At 36.8% G+C, this 19,231-nt stretch overlaps 2 protein-coding genes across 4 annotated transcripts; both read right to left on the minus strand.

Annotated features, from left to right (window-relative positions):
* Window positions 1-125: 125 nt before the first annotated feature.
* LOC309487284 (uncharacterized protein) lies at window positions 126-8,574 on the minus strand. The gene is made up of 11 exons (XM_082154894.1): window positions 6,652-8,574; window positions 4,494-5,031; window positions 4,301-4,394; window positions 4,064-4,177; window positions 3,872-3,972; window positions 3,642-3,740; window positions 3,325-3,457; window positions 2,865-2,981; window positions 2,596-2,748; window positions 1,482-1,603; window positions 126-1,318 (listed from the first exon to the last, which is right to left on the minus strand). Exons 1-11 carry the CDS (start codon window positions 6,758-6,760, stop codon window positions 1,168-1,170), a joined length of 1,731 nt encoding a protein of 576 aa, XP_082011020.1. The 5' UTR covers window positions 6,761-8,574; the 3' UTR covers window positions 126-1,167.
* A 288-nt stretch (window positions 8,575-8,862) lies between these two features.
* Window positions 8,863-18,693, minus strand: LOC309487286 (uncharacterized protein). 3 transcript variants are annotated; one of them, XM_082154896.1, is made up of 11 exons: window positions 18,417-18,688; window positions 16,728-17,228; window positions 16,416-16,503; window positions 16,160-16,273; window positions 15,944-16,044; window positions 15,715-15,813; window positions 15,149-15,275; window positions 14,808-14,921; window positions 14,566-14,718; window positions 10,250-10,371; window positions 8,863-10,132 (listed from the first exon to the last, which is right to left on the minus strand). In XM_082154896.1, the coding sequence occupies exons 2-11, from the start codon at window positions 17,213-17,215 to the stop codon at window positions 9,979-9,981; spliced, it is 1,560 nt and encodes a 519-aa protein (XP_082011022.1). In that variant the 5' UTR covers window positions 17,216-17,228; window positions 18,417-18,688; the 3' UTR covers window positions 8,863-9,978. The 3 variants fall into 3 exon arrangements, with proteins under 3 accessions (XP_082011022.1, XP_082011023.1, XP_082011024.1); XM_082154897.1 differs by having other exon boundaries at window positions 16,728-17,252; XM_082154898.1 differs by lacking the exons at window positions 8,863-10,132; window positions 10,250-10,371 and adding an exon at window positions 10,380-10,946 and having other exon boundaries at window positions 18,417-18,693.
* Between the last annotated feature and the right edge of the window lie 538 nt (window positions 18,694-19,231).

Raw genomic sequence — 19,231 nt, forward strand, 5'->3', positions numbered from 1 at the left:
CTGTCAATCAGCCATACACACACAATGCAAATGCATTAAACCATGAAGTTATGAGACAACCAAACATCAATACTCTGTGAAAATTTTGTCAGAAAAAAAGACATTAAAGAATCAAAAAAGGGTCATTTATGTCTTTATTGAGGTACCAAAGGCATTCATTGTATACTTGTTATACAGTACTGCTGACTCCTGTATGATCAATTTCTTATGATGTACCACATTTATAAGTCACTTTGGATAAAAACATCTCCCAAATGAATTAAAAAAAAAATGCATTGCATCCTATTTTGAAATGTAATTTATATTAGAATAAATACCAACATGTAACCAATATAAATATTAAATAGTTTTACAATAACATTTTTAAATATATATTTCTTTAATTAACAAAAATGTATCATATAAAAGACACTGAGTATCAAAAAAAGCATTTATTATCCCCAGTGTTCCAAAAGACCACTTGGTCGCAGGCATTAGTTACGTCACCTGCAGTTGCGTGCACATTGTGATGACAGAATAACAGTGGTAACAAGTGGAGGGAAACGGGCAAAATCCACAGAAAAATGTCTTGTGCTTTTGGATTTTGGATGAACCGGAATGCAAAAAACATAATTGTCAAAAGATGCAATTGATGCTAAACGAAGTCTTTTATGGTTACAAGCCACAAACTGGACTGATGAAACCTGCAATGATTAGTCTACTACTAAAGCACGAATTTGATGTAAACAATAGCTCTACATATATATGCAGTTTACATAGATAACATTCAAACTTATAATAATTTTTATCTCCAAATTTGACTTTAAACATGACTTTATAACTCACATTTGTGAGTTTATATCACAATTCTGAGGAAAAAAGACAGAATGATGAATATCTCACAATTCTGAATTTTCTTCTCAGAATTGTAAGATATAAACACCCAAATGCTCTTTAAATACATTATTTCAAGTAAAAACAAAAGGTCATTTGACACCAAAAGATTGCATTTTTGAAGAACAATATTTTTTTTTACAAATAATATTTACATTTAAATATAATATATAAATAATACTTAAATTTAATATTTAAATAAATGTGTCAAACTGAATGTCAAGAAAGAAAGTCATGCCATGTAAACACTTGTAAACAAAGGTTTTATGAGTCTGGCTCATGGTGTTATTCATATCAAAGACAACAGCAAAGGCCCTTCAGGAAATGACGGTTGACACATTTAGGATTTGAATCCCGGGGAAATTGCCGGATCACATCCAGTACTTCCCTCACCTGTCGTTCTGATACCCCCTTCCAGCGCAGCAGACCAGGTACATAATGCTCACTGCAAAACATTCAGAAGACTTCACTGCACTTTCCGATGAAAACAAAAGTACTCAAATACTCTTACAAATATCAATAAAACCTACATTTCCGGACCTGTAATTACATGTTTGAATATTACAAATGTTATTCAAAGACAGTCGAGTGTTATTGGCTGAGTTTACCTGTCCTTTTGGAATATTTGGGGAAATTCAACACAGGTAACCTTCAGTGCATCTACATCATTGCAAAGCACAACTTCACTCAGTCTCTGAAGGAGCTGGTTCCCGTGGTCATCACTGTCCCTCTGCAGGAAATAGATGCATTGTCTATGAAAATACTGCATTGTGTTGATGCTGTGGCTAATGTGCACATGAGTCATACTCTTGGGGATTATCTGATCGTCACTGTCAAAGTTCTTTTTAATTCAGTTTCTTAAAGACATTAAAACTAGGGTAGACAATTTCGGAGTGAATAGCTCAAAGTAGAACGTCACACGGGTTTTCATCTCTTAATTAATTACGACATGGCGTGAGCGCAGCATAAGCTCGTTGTTTTAGATCTGAAATCTCCGCATAGCCTCATGATACACGCGTGGAGATATTTCTGTCATGACGACTCTCGAAGTGTTTCGCATGTAATGGATATGACACTGTTAATATGTTTGGTCTTGGCAGAATAGATCTGCTATGCTGGTTATTGCTGATGCTGCTGCTACAGAGCAAGTACAGGACTTGCTACTGCCAATAAATACATGACACGCTGCACTATAGCATGTATGAAATACCCATAGCAGATACAGGTGGAGCTGGGGAAGGTGGAGGGTTTCTTAAAGCACGCAACAACTGCTACTGCAAATGCTGACCAAGTCTTTGAAGGTTGAGAAGCGAGCTTATTGACTACTGATACAGCAGTAGCCAATATAATTTAGGCATCTTGCTACCATACTCATCATCCAAGCATTAGTCCTACTGGGGGATATATCTAAGCTCGAGTTGAAACTGCTTCCTCGAGCCCCTCCACTGCGGACAGCAAGCCAAATACGCTTAACGATAAAGATTATATGGGCAAAGGAACTCGTGAAGTACTGGATAATTTATTTTGATTTGCATCATTTGCTTCAATAAGCAGTGGTTGATATCAGGACCCTCAAACTGTGTTGTTTTTATTCATGTATCAATTGTAACTTGAACATACAATAACTGGGCCTTTGGACCACCACTATGAGTATAATTACATTTCTGATGAGATAAGAACTTTTAAAAATTTTTTTTTTTTTTTTTTTTTTTTTTTTTTTACCAGTTCAGTGAATGTGTTGTGAAAATTTAGAGCGTCCTCTCTCATCCTTTCTCCGACATTTCCCCATCTCTTTTCAAGCCGCTTGATCTTGCTCTTCATCAGGCAATTCAGATACACGCGTGAAACACAGTCGTAGGCGGCAATCACAAAGATCTATCAGAAAGAAAGTGGGGCAGAGGAGCAGAAAATAAGTGTGAAAGAGTTATGTAAAGTTAAAGTTCTGTTGTTGAAGAATTAAGTTTGAGTGAGTTTATGAGTACAGAACCAACCTCTCGAATCTCCTTTCCCACGTCATCCTGAGGCAGAGATGCACACTGCTTTTGGATTGCCTCTGTCAGGGTATGAATTTGCTCACAATCCTTTTTGAAATAACGTCTTAAACTGTCCTGGAAATGTATATTTACAGAGAAACTATAGTAATTTCCAAATTATTTCCATAATTATACTCTAGGTTAATGTCAATTTATAAATTTACACTATTGTTTAATGTAAAATCATGATTGAAATGCTTGAAAAGCATTGTTCATTGTTAGTTCCTGATGTCTAATGCATACTTAGTAAACACATTAAACCTTATTATAAAGTGTTACTGCTTCATTGTTGAAAAAATGTAAGCAAACAAAAAAAAAATTCAGAATTTCTGGGACATTCCATTTTAGGAATTCTGTTCATCTGGGAAATCCCCCAACTTTCCTTCCATAAACTTTTGATGATGAAATAATGACATACCTGTGCTAAGTGTTTCATCATCTTTTGTGCAATAGACAAAACGTGATCTTCCAGATCCGTTAATATGCTGCAGATGTTTAAGAGATCCTCGCTGTTGTTTATATCTGGATTGTTGAGTTGGGGAGCAAAAAATCTATTGAGCAAAATAAGCATAAAACTGGTTTTATGACAGAACTACAGTTCTGTGGTTGCCGGTGTATGAACATAATGCAGGTATACAGGATGAATCAGAACATTATAAAGCCAATTAATTACTGGACAGGTTTTGAGTCATATATAAAGTTATTATTGTATTTATCATTAAAAATAAAACTCACCTGAGTTGCCTACAGGTGCTGATGACCCGAAACAGGTACACAGAGTTTGTGTTCAAGGGTTGCCAATTTTTTAGGTGTTTTTTCTCTGCATCCACATACCTAGAAAACATATGAACAAGTAAAAGTTCATATTAATGTTCATATTATTTCGGTATGTTGGTATGAAGAAATCAATAAACAAACTTTAAATACTTTAATAATACGAAGACAAACACATTTTAGACACTTACTTCTGAACAAAACGATGAAGCTCTTTGAGACAGAGATTTTGTGCCGTACACATAAGGGTCTTACTAAATGCTTCAGAATTTGTAAGAACGGCATTTAGATACTGAAAAGACATAACGTAGAATAAGTGTGCAATGCATATTTAGAAACCATTAAAAATCCCTTTTTGAAGGGTTGTGCATTGTTTTCTCTACCTGAGTGACATCTATGTGCACTCTGATGAAACTTTCTTCATCCATCGATTCCTCATTATGTCCATGTTGCTCATCATACTGCAGGATCTTCTGTAGAGTCTTAGTGATGTCATTCTGTAGCATTTAAAATGGGACAGAGACACATGTTTTATGTCCTTCCTAAATATTTTGCTTCCTTCTTGTTAGCCTAATACATTGATAATGCTTTTAACAATTAAAGGTAGAGCATATTATGACCTTTAATAGTGGCAGTAGTTTCTTTATTGCTTTCTCAAACCATCCCGTCAACAGCAGAGGGTCATACACTCTGAAGACATGCTGCGAATCCGGACTGTAACATCAATTAGTTCATATATTCATCAACAGCTCATGCTTATTTTTTTTATTACAAGCAGATGTATGGAAAAGTAAACAACAATCAACTTCATACCTGAAGAAAACTTCTTTTCCCCACTGTAAAAGGCAGAAGGTCTCATTCACAGACAGATCTCGGTTTAGGAGCAGGTCCAACTTTGGAAAGAGGTGACGGCTGTAACTGTCAGTCAGATGATCTAGCAGCCCAGTATCTTCCAGTACAGGTGTTAATCGAAGCACCTCATGGCATATCATGCTCTGTGTGCTCTTTAGAAAGTCCTGTAACTGCTCTAACTGAGATCCTTGTGGTCCCTCTACTGGCAGCGTGGGAATGTGGTTTTCCACAAACTGATCTATTTCTTGAAGAGACTCACGGAGCCAGTTTTGAGGGAAGCTGCCTTCTTTCTTGTCTTTGGTAACACCGTTCAGTTTGCTCCATCTTTTCAACACCTCAGCCGCCTTGTCAAGGTCGTCAGGGTTTGATTGTCCGCTCAGAATCTTTCGGAGAATATCGAGCAGTTTCTTGCCACTCGCTTCAACATCTGGACCTATTAGATCAAGATCCACTCGTCCAGGCTGATCTGAACTTTCCATGTATTCAAGCGTCTGTTCCCCTGTTAAAAGCAGTGACAAATAAGAGTGTGCACGATAAAGAAAAATGTATAAAGCTGTGTAAGATATAAAGATGTTACAAGATCTTAGAAATATAATTTTCATTTTGGTTTCATATGTTTTGAAAACATTTAAATGCTATTTGCAAGAAAAGTGTAAATTGATCTCATGTGATGCAACCATCAAATAAAAAGTCTTCCTTACACTTGTGAACCTACACAGCTTGAACATTCACTCAAAAAAATAAGTTAAGGAAAACTTTTCCACAAAAATGAATTACATTTTTCCAACAAAATCTAATTTGTTTGAAATGATTTGTTGTAATCTTGTTGTATGAACTTAAATTAATGTAGTTATTCCTACTACATAAAGTTTTGTCAGGTTAACTACATTTAATTTTTACCCTGCCTAAAATCTCCAATATTATAATTTTACCTAATTTGACTCTACAGTAATTTCCAATGATAGAAGCTAATAGTGTTCAATTTAATTGAAATCACTTATTACAGAGAAATATTGAATATTACTTATGCAAGTTTGTGAATGAGGTTTAATGCATATAGTGTATATATAGTATACTGAGTGCCCGCCCCACAGCCCTAAACTAAACACAGTCGCCACTCTTCTGCATAATGGTAACCACAAAATTCAAGAACATTACACAAAGTCCTCTAAGTTTCTAACATAACTGAATATTAAACGCTAACATTAACTAACAACATCTTTCCATTTACAGAAAAACACATAAAATAACACTTTAATCCCTAAATTTACCCTCCTAATGCAATCTCTTGCAAAGCATGCTGGGAACTACAGATCCACTGCCCAGTTAGTTGTCAACAAAAATGACTCATGTAGTTTTCACACAAATCAAGTAAGTAAACTTCAGTTTTACTTTACACAACAATTGTGTTACTTTTGCTTATTTTAATTAATTAAATTTAACAAGAGGCAAAAATCATTTTTTGAGTGTTATTTCAAAGATAATGAATAATTAAGTTATAATTATCATTTAGTTTTTACAAGCTAAAAACTAACTTTGTCATAAAATCTTATCATAAAAGGTTATATATTTTAAGAGATATTTTGGGTCTGATATTTTAAGAGACTTGTTGACCCTGCCTGACTCATGAGGGTCTGCAGGGTCCCTCTCTCATTTCCTGTTTGTTATCCTGCATATTGGTTGCACCACATTACTTTATTTTAATAAATGTATGTTATGAGAGGCCTTTATGAAAGCTGAATCACTTTGAAATTTTAATGTTATAACCCCTAAAAAAAACTTAATTAATTTACATTTTTCCAATTAATTAAAAAATAATCTCAGCATAGAACATACTCAAGTCATTGTACAAGGGAATCGCATTTTAATGATTTTTTTGTGAATAAATTAAATACACAAAAAATTTGTGTCATCTGATCCAAAAGCAAGTGGAAATGTATTCCCTTTGAAATATTGTTTAACCCTAAACTTAAATGTAATTCATCAAACCATGCAAATATACAAAACATGAAAATATATGCTTGTATAGTATTCCCATGCAAATGTTGGCTTTTCTGACAAGTGCAAAGATGCAAAGATTTCAAATCAATGGCTAGAAATGAACAATAGAGTGTCTTACCATCCGTCTGCTTTATGTTTTTCATTAAAGGTTTCTCTTCATTCCCATCCTGTTTTTTCCCCTTAAACTTATTATAAAGTTGCCCTATTTTTGTTTGCTTCAATGCCATACTTGACTGAGACAAATACAGAGCTTGCTAGTCCTGCAGTATACAGTGCATCAGAGTAAATGGTGAGATTTCAGTGCTCAAAACAGGTGCACTTATGGGAGATTCCCTCATAAAAAATTCCAGCCAATGGATTTACAGCTTAGGCATTGGTTGTTTGGTACTTTCCTCACACCTCACAGATTCCTCGTCCTTGGACTACCAGCACATTCTGACACTATGTAAGAGGAAATGAAAGTGAAACCCAGTCTCATACTGTCCTCACACATTACAGATTCCTCAGCCTTGGGTCAACTGGAGGCTCTGACACTAAGAGTAAATAAAGTGAACACAGCTCTTTGGTTGTGCCATCCTAATTTAAACCAGGACACAAACACAGCACATTTTACTACACTGTGATACAAACTATAGTAATATTGCTATAGCGTACAATTACCATTTTAAATCTATAGTGGCAAGAAGTCATATCTTATAACAGGGAAAGTGAAAATGAAAGTGAAAAACATGCAGTCCTTAGAAGTGCCGTGGCAGTATTGAGCCAACACACAAACATGGAAGATAATGTGGAAATGATGTAAGCCTGATGGCTAATGGTAAGCCTTTCCCATTAAATGGGGTTATTATGTCATGGTGACAAACCAACAGACATTAGAGTCTTAAATTTGATTAGCTTTGAAATCTGCCTCAAACCTACTGTATCCTATTTGATTCTAAGGCCTCTAAATATCAAAATGATCAAAACTTTTCCGAAAAACCTGTTATACACAATCTTCTATATGCCTTCTGTCATGTGATTGGTAGTTTATACTTTTTTAACAAGTAAAAGGCCTTTTATTATTATTCTAAATTCATCCACCTTCAGGTTGTTTTACATGTGTCTTTTTACTGTGAAATATTTACAGATTTTTATAAAGTAAACATAAGAATAACTTTTATATTTTCAGTAATATTTCAAAATGAACATGACTGATGCAACTTAGGTTTATTGATTATCCATTCATCCTTTTTTTTATAGAAAAATTGTGTTAATGTCAGGGGATGGCTGTAATAAATAGAACAAAGCAGTCTTTAATCAAATAAAGAAGGAACGCTCAGGAGATCGCAGGAGAATAAATCAAATACAACCACATTAAGGAAACAAAGGCCTAAATATATACTGGGATAATTAACGTAACTAGGAACACGTGACAACTCAATAAAAAAAAACCATGGCGACAAACTAGCGAAGGGAACACAGGCAAACAGAAACACAACACAGAGAAAATAAAACTAAAACTGAGCATGATCATTACAGTTAAAATGCAAGTATCAAATATGATGCATCAGGCTTTTGAGGAACAGTTCTCTCTCAATTGTCAAGTCAAGTCAAGTCAAGTCACATTTATATAGCGCTTTTTACAATAGGCTACAGATTGTTTCAAAGCAGCTTTACAGAGATAACAGAAAAATAATGCAACAACGTTTGTTTCCAGAAGAAAATAGCATCACAGCCCAGCTTAAGTAAGTTCAGTGATGTTTCATTTTTGCTGTAAAAAAGTTATTAATTTAGTTCATTTATATATAGCCGCTCTGGAGAAAACCGTGATGTCCTCGTCCAGCTCAGTTCAGTTCTCATATAATGGTGTCAATGCAGGCAGATCCGTTGAATATTAAATTAAATGTTAAATTTAATGTCATTATATTGCATTGCATGTTATATGTTTTGAGTGAAATTTATATGCATTTTATGTAGTCTGCTATGTATTGTTATATATTGCTATATTCGATATTTCATAGATTTACATTACAACTTATCAGAATTTGATCTTACTTTTTGGCCATGTTTCTCATCCCAAGGCGTCATATATTGACGCTTTTGACATTTCGTCTACATCGAACGCACATGGCACCCTTTAGCGTCAATATGAGACGCAGATAGAAATGGGCCAGAAGGCGCCTCCTAGCGGTCTAACCCTATCCCTACACTACACCTAAACCTACCCATAACCGAACAAAGCTCTGTGCGTCTCATATTGACGCTAAAGGGTGCCATGTGCGTTCGATGTAGACGAAATGTCAAAAGCGTCAGTATTATGACGCCCAAGGATGAGAATGCGTTGAAATATCAGCAACTGCACCAAATTGCATACATTTCACTCAGTTTGGGCCTCTGAATAAAAACAAATAATTTGTTTACCTAATTGAGTATGAGCTCTATATTCTCTTATACTGTATATCGTATTATTCTCCTATATGTATCATACTATAATAAAAGACTGATGTATAAAATACAAAATACAATACAACATTCTCCATATCTTACTTTTACCTCCTACTGTAAAAGGTTTACTGAATAGGTTGACATGCATTTGCAAAGTTACTTAAAGGGGTGGTTGATTATGATTGCACTTTTTTAACTTTAGTTATTGTGTAATGTTTCTGTTTGAGCATAAACAACATCTGCAAAGTTACAATGCTCAAAGTTCAAAGCAAAAGGAGATATTTGCTTTTAAAGAAATCGCTTTTTAAGGACTACAACAAACGGCTGGTTGGGACTACACGACATTCCTCCTGGGTTAGTGACATCACCAACCCTAAAATGTACATAAACCCCGCCCCCGGAACACGGTTTATAGATTATCAAGACAGAATATGCTAATCAATGACTAGAAGATAACTACACATAAGCTACATAAATTCATCAACAAACCATTCAGAAACGTCCTGTTGCATTCTACATGTTGTCACTTCTTCTTGAGTCTCTCCATCATTGTCTGAATCCGGTTTGAACATAAAAGGCTAAAAGTTTTAGACATTTTCAGTGCATGTCTGTGTGAGTGCAAGCTGTTGAAGCTCCGCCCTCTGTGCTGGGAGCAGTGGCTCATTTGCATTTAAAGGAACAGACACAAAACGCTGTGTTTTTGCTCACCCTCAAAAATGACCATTTTAACATGCTGTATAAAAATATCTGTGGGGTATTTAGAGCTAAAACTTACCATACACACTCTGGGGATATCAAAGTCTTATTTTACATCTTGTGAAAAGGGCATTATACCACCTCTTTAAAGTCAATTGAATGTATTTTAGGGGACCATCAATGTAAAGTGTAACCAAATATCTTTGCTTGAAAATATTAACCTTTGTTTTCAGCATCCTTGAGCAGCAATAACGTTTTAGATCTGCAAGTTGGCTTGGGGGAATTTTGATGTTGATAGGTTCAGAGGCACCTATTTTGAAGATAGCTATTTCCCAGAAAATAAAGAAAAGCCAAAAGAGCATGTGACACTGTGACTTCTATGATTTGGATACAGGTCCCGGATCACATCCAGTATTTCCCTCACCTGTCGCTCTGATAACACCCCTTTCCAGCGCAGCAGACCAGGTACATACTGCTCACTGCAAAACATTCAGAAGACTTCACTGTTTGAAAACTCTCACACAATGAAAAGAGATACATTTAAAGACCTGCAAATACATGTTTGAAGCTGTAGTTGATGACTGGTCTGGGTTTACCTCTCATGTGGAAAATCTCTGAACAAAACACCACAGGTAATCTTCAGTGCCTCTACATCACTGCAAAGCAAAACTTCACTCATTCTCTGAAGGAGCTGGTTTTGCTGGGCAACACTGCCATTCTGCAGAGAGAATGAGCATACTAAATTCAATTTTGTTTTGATTGATTGATTCACTTCCGTTGCGAAGATCATTAGTTATTAACTTAGGGGCCGCTAACACGACACCGTTCTAACAGAAAACCCTCAACGCACTACGGCTTCCCATCCGCACAACAACAATGCCTGATGGCTCGAGAACGCACTCCCGGAAATAGGTTCCAAGGTGCAAATGATTATCAGTTATCTCTGTGCAAACCTACGCAACCTTTGCGCAAACCTCTGTGCAAACACTGACGTGCGCGTTTGAATATATATGTTCGCAGGCGTGTAGTCCTTCTTCACAAATCAACCCTCAACAAACTACTTGTCTGGCCTGTATTTACAATACAGAATTATTTATTGCGTCCGCGTAGCCATGTGGTGACTCTGGACAGATTAAATGACAACGTTTTATCTGTACAGAGGTAAAAGGAAAGGAAGGAGGCCTTCACAGGGGAGAGCCTAGTTGACACTTCAAGACTGCGCTGTCGGCGCGTCCAGGCACAGGTCCTTCATCAGATCTGGAAACAGTCTGGATCTGGCGGACTGCGGTAAACCTTGGTATAAACAGAGAGACTAATATTAGCGTAGACACCATCCTTCTTATGATGTAACAAGTACATCACGATTTATGAGAAGTGTTCCCGGTTCCGGCTGACCTAAACTATGCAGCCTAACATTGAATTATAGAAGTCTATGGGCCCTATTTTAACGATCTGAAACGCAAGTGTCAAAGCGCAAAGCGCAAGTAACTTTGTGGGCGGGTCTCGGCGCTGTTGCTATTTTCCCGGCGGGATAAATGACTCTTGCGCCAGGCGCAAATCTAAAATGGGTTGGTCTGAAGTAGCTTCATTATTCATAGGTGTGGTTTGGGCGTAACGTGAAATAAACCAATCAGAGCGTCATCTCACATTCCCTTTAAGAGCAGAGGCGCTTTTTCCATAGCGCATTGCTATTGTAACGGCGGATTTGGTTCACAGCCAAGGAGAGCAACGCTCTCGTCACGGCCGTAAAAGAGAGAAGTTACATTGAAATGGAGAAACCCACCCAAATTAACTTCGGTTAAACACGCGTATGATAATTTGGGTAAATGTGTAAGCTAGATGTATGCTTTTATAATAAATTATCTATCTATCTATCTATCTATCTATCTATCTATCTATCTATCTATCTATCTATCTATCTATCTATCTATCTATCTATCGTAATAATGTATGATTTGCAAAAATGAAAACTGCTGCTTCTGTGTAGATTAGAGAATCAAAGTGCGCGTTGTGCACAGGCTACATTGATTATGGCCAAGCATGCGCCCTTAAAATAGCATATGAATAACATGCGCAACGCGCCACTGACTTTAAACTATTTTTTCCTGGTTAGTGGCGCAATTGTTTTCTAAACCTGCAAAATAGCATGAAGGAACGTTTGCGCCGGAACACGCCTCCTCTTTTCGCTGAACCGCCTCCGCGAGCGCAAGTGTATTTCCTAACTTACCGACGTGCTTCTGTGGAGGGAAAAGTCCGCTTTGCGCGGGTGCAAAATAGGAATGATACATGCGTCGGTGTACAAAGTCACTTGCGCTGGGTGCAAGATAGGGCCCTATATGTGTATACTAGGCCAAAGATATGTGTTTTTAGTCTAGATTTGAACTGACAGAGTGTGTCTGCATCCCGGACAATGTTAGGAAGACTGTTCCAAAGTTTTGGTGCTAACCAGCTGTAGTTTATTTATTAAGCGTGCAGGGCAACCACCCATAATAGCATTAGAATAATCTAGCCTTGATGTCATGAGCATGAACTAATTATTCCGCATTTGTCATAGAAGGCATATGACGCAATTTAGATATATTTTTAAGATGTAAAACTGTGGTTTTACAGATACTAGACACGTGACTTTCAAATAAAAGATTGGTATCAAAGAGCACACCCAGGTTCCTAACCGACGATGAAGACTTGACAGAGCAGCCATCAAGTGTTAGACAGTATTCAAGGTTATTACGTGAGGACGTTTTTTGTCCAATAATTAGAATCTCTGTTTTTTCAGTATTAAGTAGTAGGAAGTTACTAGGCATCCAGTTTTTTATATCAGCTATGCATTCTGTTAATTTTGAGAATTGGTAAGTTTCGTCAGGACGTGAAGAAATTTAGAGCTGAGTATCATCAGCATAACAGTGAAAACTAATGCCATGCTTCCTAATGATATCTTTTAAGGGTATACATGTACAGAGTGAACAGCAACGGTCCTAGCACTGAGCCTTGTTGTACGCCATACTGAACTTTTGATTGATAAGACATCTCATTTACTGCTACAAACTGATAACGGTCAGGTAAGTATGATTTAAACATGCTAATGCAATTCCACTAATGCCAACATCATTTTTGAGTCTATTTAAAAGAATGTTGTGGTCGATAGTATCAAATGCAGCCCTAAGATTGAGTAACACTAATAGAGAGATACAACCACAATCAGATAATAAGAGCAAATCATCTGTGACTCTAATGAGAGCTGTGTCAGTAATATGGTGCGGTCTAAATCCTGACTGAAAATTCTGATAGGTCGAAGCAAGTCGTTCTCAGGCACTGAGGAGGTGTGGCAAAGGGACGCAGCATCTCATTCTCTTCTCAGGGAACAAGGATTACAGTCGTAACCAGAGGCATTCCCTTTCGAGGGAATTCACAGTGTGTCGAAGACGACACTTCGGAGAACGAAATACCCAATGCGCCACAATGACTAGTGCCTATCCCAGTGTGAAGCTTGTCAGGCACAGCTCAGGACACGAGGACTTGAGAACCCGGCATGGAGGGCAAATCCAAGCTATAATATCTAGTGAAGGTGTGCGGGGAGGCCCAGCCAGCAGCATCACAGGTCACTTGAAGGAGCAACAGATAGAGCATGCAGGTCCCCAACTCTTTTGAGGGACGTAATAGCTAGCAGGAAGGCAGCTATGGCCGTCACATAGACCTTAAGTGTGGATGGGGAAAGACCATCAGAGAAATGGCTTTGAAGGAACTCCAGCACTGAAGCCACTGCAGTTAACTGAGTCTTACTGGCGTTCTCTGCACCATTAACACATTCCACTTTAAAGTGTCCTCGACAGGATGTCTTCTCCCAAATTTTTGTTTACCCGGGAATGTACATTGCTCTGAGTGAGAGCAACTTGCCCTGGGACCACAGGAGAACCTGATGCACCAGTCTGCACAGAGGGCGTGACCTCAGGCCCCCCTGCCGATGTACTGTATGTAGGAGACCACTGACGTATTGTTTATATGAACTAGAACATGATAGCCCCTGAGGTCCTCTGAGGAAGTGTCTCAGGGCTAGAAACACAGCCATCATCTCCAGGTAATTGATGTGCCACAAAAGATGATGCCCTCTTCATAGACCTCTGGTAAAGCGGCCCTCCAAAAAAAAGAAGTTTAATTCTGTAACCTCTTTCTACCGTACGCCGGACCCACTGAGATACCGTATATTGTGAAGACTACTCCAAGCCTCTACATATTCTACTAGGGGGATCAGTCTTTCGAGACTGATCTCGGGTGTTGTGTGTAAAATAATTTCGGTGCCCAGTAGGGGCTGGCCGGTAGGTAACGACTGAACAAGATTTTCTATAGGCCTTATTTGAGGGAGTGATCTAGACAGGGCCGAAACGACTTTGGGCAGACACTGCGATTTGTGTTCGCAGGAAACCGATGCGTCCCAAAGCACACAAGGCGGCGGAAGCAAACATCGATTTCCTGATGGCTCCGTGAACGAGCAGATGTCATCAAACAGGGCCAGGAATAAGCGGATCGTTCTGAGCGGCAGCAGCTCACAATTCGCACAGGCAGAACCCTTGAGCGCTACCCGTGCATGCTCAGAGCACATTACACTTTATGGAAGGAGGGGCTTCAAAGAGATAGAAACTAAACAGAACATTACTGACAGACTGGGATCAGAGGTGCTGCAACAATGTAAACTTGAGACAATGTAAAAAAAAAAAATAGTAAAAAAGTAAAATGTGAACCTCCAAGCATGAAAAGCTAATCTAGTAGACTGCAAAAAACAAAACAAAATCAAGACTTTGAAAAAGGTCATAATAGGTCCCCTTTAAATATAGTTTGACCCTAATTTCCAGGGGTCAAGTGCATTAGGAAATCAGCCCTTAAATACAAATGGAAATGAAAGCGTTAATTTATTCACCAGTTCGGAGAATTTTTTGTGAAAACGTTGAACATCTTCTTTTATCTTGTTCTCAGCATTTCCCCAAAGCTTCTCTAGCTTTCTGAACTTTGTCTTCATCAGGCATTCCAGGTACACTTTGGAAACACAGTCGTAAGCTATTTTCACAATGATCTGTCAGAAATAAAGGAAGTGTTGGAGAGAATGAGGGTGAGGTATGGAGCTTGAATCTGATTGGTTTTAAGGTCATATACAGTGCATACCATTTTGATCTCTAAGGCGGTCGGAGGCAGAGATGAGGAGAGAGGCCCATGGATTGCCTCTATCAGAATATCAATATTCACATTATTTTTCTTGAAATAACTTCCTAAATTGGCCTAAAAATGAACATTTAAAGACAAACAGGGCTGTAAAATTGATATAAAATGTGTGAGGAAAGGTATCAGTATTCTTAGTATTTATATCAGTAGCATGGAGAAATATAATATGAATTTATGCAGATTAAATAATCACAATAAGATTATTTCATTTCAAGTGCATGATAGCAATCTTTTCTTCTGAACAGATGATCATAAACACATATGTTGAAATAATCAAGACATACCTGTGCTAAGCATGTCATGATCTTTTGTACAATGGATAAAGCATTATCTTCCAGTTTCTGTAGCATGCTTATGCTTGAGATGTTATCGCTGTTGTTTTTATCTGGACTGATTTGTGTAGCACAACATCTGTAGTAAATTAACACAGATTTTTATGATAAAACAGGAATTGAATGGTAAAGATTGTAGGGTTAACTTTTATTGTGATCATGTGAATCAATACATTTTAGATATGGAAAAGCTCATTAAAACTGCACTAAAAAGTTCACATAAAAACGTTTTTGATGCAAAAGAAATGAATATTTGCATTGATATTTTTTTTAAATGACACACTCAGGATATAATGACTCTAGTCATAACCTAGCTATTTTATTATAAACAAGTGCTGTCCCCAATGGTTGATTTTAGCCAAATATGGCAGTCAAATATTAGTCACTTTATCTTAATATGCAATTAACTGAATAAATCAATCAAGGGTGACAAATGTCTTGACATTTTCATAATGCTGAATGAATTATACAATATTACAGTTTCTGAGTGTAAGTATACATGGCTCATTAGTAAATACCTGAGTTCCATACAAGTGTTGATAATCCGAAAGAGATACACAGAGTTCTTCTCAGTGAACTTTAGTTTTTTTAGACGTTTATTCTCAGTATCCACATACCTAAGAAAACACATATTTATGTGTTACATTATCTCAAACCTCCCCTCACCCACAACCATGCACTAGTAAGATAATCATTAAATGAGAATCGTTTTAGGCAAGGGGTAATATAAGATGAGGAGAAACCTACTTCTGAGCAAAACCATGCAGCTCTTCACTACAGAGTATTTTTACTGCATGCATAAAGGTCTGACCAAAACTTTTAGCATCTAAAATAGCACAATTCAGGCACTGTGAAGGCAAAGCATGAAATATGTGAGCAATATATCATATAAATCCATATGATACCTTTTTACATGAGAAAACAAAAATAAATCTTGCTTTACTTTCTCTCTCCAAGACTTACCTGAGTGACATCTATGTAAAGTCTTATGAACGTTTCCTCATCCATTGAGTCCTCATTATGTCCATGTTGCGCATGATAGTGCAGGATGTTCTGTAAAGTCCTAGAGATGTCATTCTGTTGCGATTAAAGTGGGACAGAGACGTGTGTTACATCTCTCTTTTTGGGGCCCTTTCATGCATTACTGAGATATTAGTCAGTAATGCATGAGAGTTAAATTAAAATAACACACAAACAGTCATAAACTGTGAAGTCATACCTGAAGTTCTAGAAGCAGTTTCTGCTTTGCTCTCTCAAACCATCCTGTCAACAGCAGCGGGTCGTACACTCTCAGTTTTGAGTCTGAACTGAAACATAAATAAGTGCATATAAGTCTCTTACACTCTTCAGGTCTGCATTTATTTGTTCAAAAATACAGCAAAAACTGTAAATTTGTGAAATCCTTGCTGAATAAATGTATCCTTTTTTTAAATCACAGTGACTCCAAACGTTTGAATGGTAGTTTCAACAGTTCAGATTAACTTGTTTGTTATACAAATTTTACATTTACATGTAAATTTGAAGTTCATACCTGAAGAAAACATCTTTTCCCCACTGTAAAAGGCAGAAGGTCTCTTTCACAGACAGATCTCTGTTTAGGAGCAGGTCCAACTTGGGAAAGAGGTGACGGCTGTAACTGTCAGTCAGATGATCTAGCAGCCCAGTATCTTCCAGTACAGGTGTTAATCGAAGCACCTCATGGCATATCATGCTCTGTAGAAAGTCCTGTAACCGCTTTAACTGAGATCCTTGTGGTCCCTCTACTGGCAGCGTGGGAATGTGGTTTTCCACAAACTGATCTATTTCTTGAAGAGACTCACAGAGCCAGTTTTGAGGGAAGCTGCCTTCTTTCTTGTCTTTGGTAACACCGTTCAGTTTGCTCCAACTTTTCAACACCTCAACCGCTTTGTCAAGGTCCTCAGGGTTTGATTCTTCACTCAGAATCGTTCTGAGAATATCAAGCTCTTTCTTGCCACTCACTTCAACCCCTGAACCAGATGCCATCCTTAAGTCATGCATTCCTGTTCTCCTGCTGTGAATTTCTGTGCATTAATTGCTTTTGAAATTTTAGACTTGTTTAGACTTTTAGACAACATTCAAAAAGACAGCACCAGTGTCCACGTTGCAACATTCAAAGGTGAATACATAAATTCTGCACTGCACATTTTTAGACAAACTCTTTAAAAGCTGAATTAACTATCTAATATAGAAAAAGTTTTGTATGAGCAACTTCAAATTTTAAAAAGCAAAAACTTTGAATGTCAAGTTTGGTGGAGAGGGTGAACTAACAAGCTGCTGATCATGCTTAGTTTGATCACTGATGAAGCACTTAAAGGAATAGTTCACTTTAAAATGAAAATTCTGTCATCATATACTCACCCTCATGTTGTTTCAAACCTGTATGAATTTCTTTCTTCTGCTGAACACAAAGGAAGATATTTAGAAGAATATCAGTAACCAGACAGTTTCTGGGTCCCATTGACTTCCATAGTATATTTTTTTCCTACTATGGAAGTCAATGGGACCCAGAAACTGCCTGGTTACTGACATTCTTCTAAATATCTTCCTTTCTGTTCAGCAGAAGAAAGAAATTCATACAGGTTTGAAACAACATGAGGGTGAGTATATGATGATAGAATTTTCATTTTAAAGTGAACTATTCCTTTAAATAATGTGTTTTTGGTCAAAGCATGTGGACTTATGATGACATAAATGTTGTTTATGATGAAAAAAATGGTTGAAAAATGGCATTATAGTGTTTTTGATTATATTTTGCCGTAAAAGTTGTATGAAGAAGTCACCAAGAGTGATAAGTGTTTGGCAAAGTTTCTTCCATTTCAATAATATACAACTTCTTTTGGTGTATAAAGGAAATAATTTGATCAGGTTGCTCAACAAACTGACACTATTATGTAATATTAATGCTCAGCTTAATGTGAAATGTAAGCTTATTGAACTTGGATCCATAAGTAAAAACTTTTTTATTTTTGAGTGTACAAAATGTATCATATTATGACCAACTTTAATTATGTTGATATTTAAATTTTTCCATAATCAAAAAAGTCCTGCAGCTGGTTACCTCGAGTTTTCTCAACAATATATATATTTTTAAGTGTGAATTCATTATTTTTTTTCCAAGGATGCTGATAATTTAATTTTATTTAACCCTCCAAAAATGTCTGACTTTACTCATTTTAAAAATAAAAAAGCATTATCTTACCACCTATAGATGCAAAGTCCTAGGTTAACTTCACTGGTACTGTAGTGGCAGAAAAATGGGTTCCTACTCGTCACAGAAGTCAGAAATCCGTAAACAAGTGTGAGTTTAATCAAAAACAAAAATACAAAAATCCTTTTGGCTCCTGTATCCTATGATATTACACTTGTTAAACCTCTATCTTGTGTGACCTTAAATGTTTAAACACAAGTTGTATACATAAATGAAAAAACGGTATAAGAAAACTCCTCCCCGAAACTGTAATAAACTGGTTCTTCCTTTTTTTCCCTGCCCTGTTTAATCATGCCTAACAACAAGTGGGCGTAGCCATTAAAGAAATAGAACAGAAATTATACATCAGAAAACAGGAAATAATACTGAAATATATAAACACAGGAAATATTATAAATATCAGAACATTGCCTCTCAAAGAAAGTAAAAAAAAAAAAAACCTTTCAGTTACTAAATGCAAAATCAACACTCTAAGCAAACAATACAGATTATTGAAATATTATTTTGATAATTGTCTTTGTGCATTACCAACCTATTTATATAAAAGAGCCAAACAAATTACTTAATTAAAAATAATAAATAGTCTAGACTGAATCTCTTAAAAAAATTTATTGATAAGATGTTGACCTGAATGTAGGCGATTAACCCCAAACAGATCCTTCAATTATTACGTGTAGAGACTATAAGTCTGCCTATAAAAGTAAACAAAGCTTAGCAACAGGCCGTAAAAGAGTGTTCATGTTGATTTCCACTTGGGCCTGCCGCACAAGACCCTTGTTGTCTGTGAATGTTTGTGGCACGCATCC

Source organism: Leuciscus leuciscus (genome assembly GCF_965113295.1).
Source record: "Leuciscus leuciscus genome assembly, chromosome: 22".
In the NCBI taxonomy this organism is placed as follows: Eukaryota; Metazoa; Chordata; class Actinopteri; order Cypriniformes; family Leuciscidae; genus Leuciscus; species Leuciscus leuciscus.

What these genes read in the sequence shown, in the direction of transcription:
- LOC309487284 (XM_082154894.1), bottom strand. Translation starts at nt 6,760, where the DNA reads ATGGCATTGAAGCAAACAAAAATAGGGCAACTTTATAATAAGTTTAAG. An exon ending in TGCACATAGATGTCACTCAG is followed by an intron (nt 3,973 to 4,063) that starts GTAGAGAAAACA and finishes ATGTCTTTTCAG; the next exon opens with TATCTAAATGCCGTTCTTAC. An exon ending in ACAACACATTCACTGAACTG is followed by an intron (nt 1,604 to 2,595) that starts GTAAAAAAAAAA and finishes TATTTCCTGCAG; the next exon opens with AGGGACAGTGATGACCACGG.
- LOC309487286 (XM_082154896.1), bottom strand. Translation starts at nt 17,215, where the DNA reads ATGCATGACTTAAGGATGGCATCTGGTTCAGGGGTTGAAGTGAGTGGC. An exon ending in GGAAAAGATGTTTTCTTCAG is followed by an intron (nt 16,504 to 16,727) that starts GTATGAACTTCA and finishes TTTATGTTTCAG; the next exon opens with TTCAGACTCAAAACTGAGAG. An exon ending in CCGCCTTAGAGATCAAAATG is followed by an intron (nt 14,719 to 14,807) that starts GTATGCACTGTA and finishes TATTTCTGACAG; the next exon opens with ATCATTGTGAAAATAGCTTA.